At 38.6% G+C, this 8,679-nt stretch overlaps 1 protein-coding gene across 3 annotated transcripts; it reads right to left on the reverse strand.

The window, feature by feature from the left end:
* Positions 1-339: 339 nt before the first annotated feature.
* On the reverse strand, positions 340-7,641 carry osr1 (odd-skipped related transcription factor 1). Of its 3 annotated transcripts, none has more exons than XM_040049155.1 (3): positions 7,392-7,637; positions 3,615-4,315; positions 340-601 (listed from the first exon to the last, which is right to left on the reverse strand). In XM_040049155.1, exons 2-3 carry the CDS (start codon positions 4,289-4,291, stop codon positions 469-471), a joined length of 810 nt encoding a protein of 269 aa, XP_039905089.1. In that variant the 5' UTR covers positions 4,292-4,315; positions 7,392-7,637; the 3' UTR covers positions 340-468. The 3 variants fall into 3 exon arrangements, 2 of the variants coding, with proteins under 2 accessions (XP_039905089.1, XP_039905088.1); XM_040049154.1 differs by having other exon boundaries at positions 3,615-4,319; positions 7,392-7,635; XR_005698414.1 differs by lacking the exon at positions 340-601 and adding an exon at positions 619-1,925 and having other exon boundaries at positions 3,532-4,319; positions 7,392-7,641.
* Positions 7,642-8,679: the final 1,038 nt, after the last annotated feature.

Consider the following 8,679-nt stretch of genomic DNA (forward strand, 5'->3'; position numbering starts at 1 on the left):
TTGTGACCATCTTAACTAACTTCTTAACAAATAGAATATTATTTGACTTCACACAAACTTGCACACGTGGCCATCAATTTACGCTAAAATGTTTATTTAAAATGATTATTCATTTTGAAAATAAATTTAAGACATCAAGAGATAAATGTAAATAATCAGGTTAAAGTGCAAAAATATGTTTTGATATAATATTTCTGTAAAAAAATAGCATGGGAATGTGATATTCAACGGGAGATAAATTTGTTTCTACACATCCACTGGTTTCTCTTCCAAGTCAGGCTTGATAAGTAAGAATACATTTATCCACTACTCCGTTATTTCTGTAAGAAATGGTTGGTGAAATGTTTCTTTCTTAAACATTATCTTAAGTTCTGAGATTAAAGTCTTTGGGGGGGGGGGTTGTTTTGGGTTTTTTTTACTCATGTTTTCTTTGGTCTTCGTTCAGTGCCCTGGTCCCTGTAGAGTGAATCACTTGATCTTGGCTGGCTTCAGTTCCTTGATCTGCATGTGTAATGTTTTGTGGACGGCCAGAGTCCTGGACTGACAGAAGCCCTTTCCACACTCCTGACATTTAAAGGGCTTTTCTTTAGAATGGATGTACCTGCAGAGGGGAACACAACACTCCAGCAAGTCAGTGTTTACCAAAAAATTATGTCAAATTTCAGATCATTATTTAAAAGGCAATAATTGTCTGGTTTTATCATCCTTTCATTATTACCCAGCAAGAAAAAGCACACAGGCTTAGTTTACAGACAGTCTTCAAGTGATTAACAAGATTTATGGAGCCTGTGTACTCATTAAAAGTGCCATTATCACAATCTGACTTTTTAGCTTAAGGCTTATAGCTTATCTGCTTAAAAGGAGTTTCAGCAGCTTTTGTGAAGTTGTCTGATGTATTACAAATGTAATGCAATGCACAGAAGTCAGTGATATTCACTGACTACTGTGCACGAACACACCCACAAACTTTAGTTAGAAGACTTTAGTTTAGAAGAAGAATTGTGTAGATATGAGATGTTTTTGTTCATCCAGACAAAGATTGTTAGGATTAGCATGATTTTTGCATAGTGGCAGTGAAAATACTAAACTTAGCACAAAAAGTTATGGAAATTTGTGTTTGGTCTATTATTTCTTTGTTGTAACAATGCTTAAATTTTATACCATTGTAAAACGGTTTTATTTGCCAGTTCTTCACTGCCAATGCCAAACAGCTTATTCTGCTTCTGACTCTTCTGGTACCAGGTGCTGACAATCAGGTGCCATTGGTGTGATATAGGACAACTTCAACCTAATGTTCCACAAAACCAAGTGGCAGCATTATTTGGAGTGAGGCAGTAAAGGCAGCCTTGGCCAAGTTTCACATAAAGAAGATTGTCAAAGACAGGCCACTAAGTGAGCATCTCAAGAAGTAAATACCACAAGAAGACAGTTTTCTCATCCTATCAGCACTTAGGAACCATAAATAGTCTTCTACAGTCTACAGTCAATATGGGCAACGGCTCTGTCCCTAGAAAACACGCAGTCCATCTCCTGTATCACAGGGCTGCCAAGAGGCCTGCTATGAGAACTCTTCACCATGGTGTCGGCAACATCAGGAACCTAGAACTTGAACATGTGGAGGTACATTATGTTCAGTGATGAGTTCAGATTCTGCCTATGGCAGCTGGCTCTCAGGGTAGCACAATAAGCTGTTTGGCATTGGCAGAGAAGGTTTGGCAAGTTTTTCATGGGCACAACCCACATTCTCAACTTTGCTGCTCAACCCACAAATGCATTTTGCTTACAAATGTGGCCCCATTTAAAGGGAAATAACTTGGCTTTCGGGTGGTAAACGATTTATTACCAAGAAACATGTTACATGTTACAACAAACACAAACTTCCTTACCTGTTGCGTTAACTTTATGAATAGAAAAACTGGGATTTACAGTGGGGCAAAAAAGTATTTAGTCAGCCACCGATTGTGCAAGTTCCCCCACCTAAAATGATGACAGAGGTCAGTAATTTGCACCAGAGGTACACTTCAACTGTGAGAGACAGAATGTGAAAAAAAAATCCATGAATCCACATGGTAGGATTTGTAAAGAATTTATTCGTAAATCAGGGTGGAAAATAAGTATTTGGTCAATAACAAAAATACAACTCAATACTTTGTAACATAACCTTTGTTGGCAATAACAGAGGTCAAACGTTTACTATAGGTCTTTACCAGGTTTGCACACACAGTAGCTGGTATTTTGGCCCATTCCTCCATGCAGATCTTCTCGAGAGCAGTGATGTTTTGGGGCTGTCGCCGAGCAACACGGACTTTCAACTCCCGCCACAGATTTTCTATGGGGTTGAGGTCTGGAGACTGGCTAGGCCACTCCAGGACTTTCAAATGCTTCTTACGGAGCCACTCCTTTGTTGCCCGGGCGGTGTGTTTTGGATCATTGTCATGTTGGAAGACCCAGCCTCGTTTCATCTTCAAAGTTCTCACTGATGGAAGGAGGTTTTGGCTCAAAATCTCACGATACATGGCCCCATTCATTCTGTCCTTAACACGGATCAGTCGTCCTGTCCCCTTGGCAGAAAAACAGCCCCATAGCATGATGTTTCCACCCCCATGCTTCACAGTAGGTATGGTGTTCTTGGGATGCAACTCAGTATTCTTCTTCCTCCAAACACGACGAGTTGAGTTTATACCAAAAAGTTCTACTTTGGTTTCATCTGACCACATGACATTCTCCCAATCCTCTGCTGTATCATCCATGTGCTCTCTGGCAAACTTCAGACGGGCCTGGACATGCACTGGCTTCAGCAGCGGAACACGTCTGGCACTGCGGGATTTGATTCCCTGCCGTTGTAGTGTGTTACTGATGGTGACCTTTGTTACTTTGGTCCCAGCTCTCTGCAGGTCATTCACCAGGTCCCCCCGTGTGGTTCTGGGATCTTTGCTCACCGTTCTCATGATCATTTTGACCCCACGGGATGAGATCTTGCGTGGAGCCCCAGATCGAGGGAGATTATCAGTGGTCTTGTATGTCTTCCATTTTCTGATGATTGCTCCCACAGTTGATTTTTTCACACCAAGCTGCTTGCCTATTGTAGATTCACTCTTCCCAGTCTGGTGCAGGTCTACAATACTTTTCCTGGTGTCCTTCGAAAGCTCTTTGGTCTTGGCCATGGCGGAGTTTGGAGTCTGACTGTTTGAGGCTGTGGACAGGTGTCTTTTATACAGATGATGAGTTCAAACAGGTGCCATTCATACAGGTAACGAGTGGGGGACAGAAAAGCTTCTTACAGAAGACGTTACAGGTCTGTGAGAGCCAGAGATTTTCCTTGTTTGAGGTGACCAAATACTTATTTTCCACCCTAATTTACGAATAAATTCTTTACAAATCCTACCATGTGGATTCATGGATTTTTTTTTCACATTATGTCTCTCACAGTTGAAGTGTACCTCTGGTGCAAATTACTGACCTCTGTCATCATTTTAGGTGGGGGAACTTGCACAATCGGTGGCTGACTAAATACTTTTTTGCCCCACTGTATGTTAATGTGAACAAAATTTGAGTGGAAACTAATTCCATTGTGTTGAACTGGTTTGATAAAGTTGGATAAACCAGCATCTCACCTGTGGTCCCTGAGGTGATCCTGTCTCCTGAAGGCCTTGTGACAGATATCACATGTATATGGCCTCTCATCTGTGTGTGTCCTCTCGTGGATCAAAAGGTTGTAGGATTTGGTAAAATGTCGGGCACAGAACTTGCAGACAAATTCTTTCTTGGTCTTTGAAGGCAGTCGGCCTCGACTAGACTTGCGCTCTGGTGAAGTAAGTTTGGTCACATCAAGCATGCATCCCAGGCTGGCTGCGGTCAGGTGTGGAGATGATGCCTGCGCTGCAGAAGCACTAGTGCTCACTGTCATGCTCAGGTCCTCCACCTCTAACTGATCCTCTTTGGTTGCTGCTGCTGCCAGGTTGGCAAAGTCAAAGCGAGGCTTGTTTTTGAAGGTCTGTAGCAACCCTGCCGAGTCTTGCTTAGGTGGCAGAAGGTGAGGGAAAATGGGGATGGATGCCATACAGGAAATCTGGGAAGGCAGCTTAGAGATGGTGCAGCGGGGCAGGGCAAAAGCTGGGTACCCCAGGGTCCACTGGTGAAGGTGGACGGCATGCAGGGCGCTAAAGCTGTAGATGCTGTGAAAATGATCTGCAGGCAGCTGAAGACCTGTTGAACTCTGGATGAGGGAACAGTTGGCCAACTGAAGTGATGGGTGGAGAGGAACTGGTGCTGGCAGAGTCTTGCTCCCCATGTCTGCTAAATCAAATCCAGCAGGCTGTCTAATTGAGACAAAAAATATTAGCTGATGAAAATATCAAACTTCAACTGAGCTACAGTTGTTTCTTTATAAACATTTATTTATTAAATTCATCAAATAAAAACTCTGTTAATAAAAAGAAATGATTAAAAAAAGAATGTACTTGAATGTAATGCAAAGAGCATAAATTATTGGCCAAAAGTTTGTTGGCTAAAGTACATCATAGTTTTCAAAATACATTTCACCAAAAACATCAAAGAAAAAAAGTAAAATAATAACAAAAGTTCATTGTAGAACCAGTGTTAGTATGCACACACACACACACACACACACACACACACACACACACTGAAAGCTCATGCACATGTGGTTGGGTGTTTCTTGTTACCTTCCCAGGTACATGCCTGGGGGTGTTGAGGCCAAGGAAACAGAATGACAGCATTCAACCAGAGAAATACCTGTGAGCTATTAAATCAGGTTTGATCAGCTGGAATAACAATAGACAATAATGCATCTTTGTCTGAGGCAGACGCTGATGGACACAAGCCATTGGAACTTCAAGTCCCATTGTCTGAATGAACAAAACCCACAAACCACTCCTCACCTCTTCGTCTCAAACTGCTTGTTTAAATAAGGCTCTTTTACTCAAGTGCCTTTCACTTAGATTTGAATTTTTACAAATATGTATAGTTTGTATATTTTTCACTTCACTATAAGTTTTGTGTTGCTACAGTAACTGTAGTAGTTACAATTACAGTTACTACCATAAATATACAATGTTTCAAACTGAATATTTAATTCCAAAAATGAAAACTAACCAAAAGATATTATTTTGATACATACAAAGTTAATCAGCTGTTATTAGTGGTTAAAAACCATTAACACATTGGTCAACAACATCAAAATGCTGCTTACTCATGAAATGCTGCTTACTTCATTTGTAACAATACGCATTAGCATTTTTTGATATTTAATCATTCAGTCTTTGCATTCAACAACAACACTTACATCGTACAATATACTATATCATCAAATATTAACGTTTAAAATCCTAAAAATTTGAAAGTCAGATCAACATTAAGTTATCATTATGTTCTTTGAATGCTCATTACTCACATATTAATGCTAGAGCGATGTATCACAAATGAAGATTTGTGGGAAATATATTTGAACCACTGTTATTTGGAGAAAAATAGAATTTGACTGTAATAAGGACAACACATTTGTTTTAGAAATATGCATGAAGGATCATTTGTAAAAAGCCAGACAACCTTTGCATTTCATTATATATCTAGAATGAACTTTTTGAGTCTGCATAGTTAGTTTTATAGTTTATAATTATTGGCCATTTTCAGTCCGGTGGTTGGAAATAGCAGTTGTGCAGTTTATAATAAAGAAGCTAAATGCAAAGTTGACAGATAAATAAATTTAAATAAAAATATAGAAAGCCTTAACTGCAAACCTGAAGCTACTCATCCAGGTAGTTGCAGTGAGGACCAGTGAAGCTCAAACAGCCCCCTGGGGTCTGCTCCTTTCTGATCATGTAGCAGAAGTAATTGATTTTTACATAGGAGGTAATTAGAGAAGATACATGCTATGCTGCTAAGCCTTTCCACACCTTTAACCCTTGCTGTCTGCATATCACAAGATTCCAATCTAAACACCCACCAGCCTGATTCAGCCCCTCAGGGGTCTCTGTTGTGAACATTGGAATTTCACATTTACCTATTTAAGAAGAATAACTAGTTAGTAGTATTACACATGCCAAAGAAAAGAGACTTTACAAAACAGAATTTTAATAGATTAATGAATAGATGAATTAACAGACATATAATGAAACAAACATATATTGTGAAATAGTCACAAATTAATACTAATACTAACTGCTGTGAAACTTCCTTGTTCTTTTACTAATAGTAATGTTATGAAGCTCGTTGATTTTAAATGCAGCTCAAAATGTATAAAGTATATTTCTTATGAACTATGCAAAATATTAAACTTTCTATTTCAAATGTGAGTAACATTGTCCAAAACCGAAGCACTGAAGTAATAAAAACGTGTTAACTTAAGTAAAGAAACAGGTTTATTTTTACAATGCAGTGTAGACTACAAACCTAATATTTTTATTTTTACCTCAGTGAAATATCTAAGACTTGTTATGGTCTGGAAACTGATATGTAATCTAGACTTTCAGGCCCTCACTGCTTGTTGTGCTGTGTTTGCACAGCGTACGCAGACCTCAGAACAGTCATTTCTCACAGTGATGCTGTATTTGCTGCTTTATTTAGACAATGTTTGGGCTCTAAGGTCATTTAGTGGATAATGAAATGTCGATTAAAAAAAACATACTGTTTTGGCCGTCACTCTTTCCACAGACCAATTATGCAATGCATATACTCTACATTTCCTGACCCAGGTGACCGTGAGCAGTATCAGTTATTAGTTAGTTGCCATCATAGCCCTGCGAATGTACCCATTTCATCTTTAAGAAAATAGGTTCACTTTGTTTCCTTTTTCTTTGTGTAATTATGTGCTAATGTTTGCTAAAATTTTATCTGTGCACTTTCTTCGTTACTTCTTTATTTACAGGCAAAGATAATCGGTAAAAACAACCTGCACTACTAACAGAATTAAAAATAAACTTGTGAGTCTCGATGCATATATTGTACATATTGTATTCAAATTAAGATTTATTTTATTGTAATAGGCAAAGGTATAACAAATTGCATGACTGAAGTGGAAACAATTGTTTTTAGGGCACCACAAATGTAAGTTTTTAAGGGCAAACTGTGTTTTTATCTATTGGCATTAATTTGTAAAATATGTGTTATAAATTAGGCTATATTTAATGCAAAAATAAGTTTTTTTGAAAATGGGCAATAATGACAATGGCAACTTAGATGACTCGAAATAATTATTGGAAAAACAGAAAATGAGCAATGACATGACATTTTAAACAATGTTTGCAATAACTGTAGCCTAATTTAATTTTTAATTTAAAAAATGAATGTGAAACTTTTTTTCCATTCAGCATCTGGATGGTCATTATCGTTTTTATGTTTAATTAAAACAACAACGTGAAACAAAGACTTACCAATGAAATAAAAAGTTGTAAAATGCTGTCCTTGCGTCACAACCTTATGCGGCCTTGTTTTATCGGTGTGGATGCGTCACTGGTATGGTCGCATGTGCCTCCGTGCTCCTGTTTTCCTCCAGTGTGACTTCAGTGACGAGGCTGAGCTGAACAGGAGGCGCGCTGTGGTGGTGTACTTGTTATGCTGAGACGCTTATTCCAACTGCCTCTTTATTGCAGCGCAGCCTCCGACACCTAGGCACGTCACACAAGCATGCCCATATACAACGCAGCAGGCAAAGAACATTGCTAGTATATATCGATCACTGAACAGTTCCTGTAGGTGTGTTTCACGTTAGTGCGCCATCGGCATGGCTATGTGGAGCGTGCATAACACATTTCATAGATAATTAAATTAAAAGTGTAGTCAAACTTCCAGTGAACAAAATCTGCCACCTGGTGGCAAATGCTTTTGCAAAAAAAAAAAAAAAAAAACACCATAAAAGTGGATTTATGAGGAAGGAAAAACTGAGATTTGCATAAAGCTGAATATCTTGGCATAGTATTTCATAAGAAATGGTTACATGTCATGGATAAATAAATAACAAACTTCCTACTTCCTACTTTCAGAAAGAAAGTAGATTAACCACTGTATGAACCAATCTGCTGTGTCCTTGTAGAGCTGGAAAGACTTTGTTTTTGAAAACAGATTTTCAAAAATATAACTGGCTTAATGTTGCCACGGGCATCGATAATGTTTTATTAATTCAGGCTTTCATGTTGTTTGGGGTCCTAGTTGGTGCTGGGTTCAAACAGAAGGAGATGGTTAGAGAAAAGTAGAAAGAAGACAAAACATAATGAAATTAGAGCTATCTTTCTCTTGTTGTCACTGTCTGTAATCTTGATAATTTATTTTATTTTTTAAATGGATGTAACGGTCTTATGGCACTAAACTTCGTGTATTTTAACACTTGTGTTGAGTCATAGCCAGGGGGTCTATACAAATGTGTAATTTCATGACTATATGAAACAATACAGGGAGGTTGTTTACGGAGACCAAAACACTGTTGACTCATTGTGGAAGTATTTGTGGTTAAAGCTGCTTTTGATTTGTGCAGAATTAACACTGCGTGCAGGTGCCCTTGTGTGCGTTCCCAAACACATGTACATTTTCAGGCTGGCTGTAGCTCAAGAGGTAGAGTGAGTCTACTAATTGGGAGGCTGCTGGCTGCTCTAGAACCATAAGTTGCACTCCAATGCATCCATTGTAATATGAATGTGTGTGAATGACAGAAAAAACTTCTTGCAT

Source organism: Simochromis diagramma, unplaced genomic scaffold (assembly GCF_900408965.1).
Source record: "Simochromis diagramma unplaced genomic scaffold, fSimDia1.1 OVJJ01000426.1, whole genome shotgun sequence".
Taxonomy (NCBI): Eukaryota; Metazoa; Chordata; class Actinopteri; order Cichliformes; family Cichlidae; genus Simochromis; species Simochromis diagramma.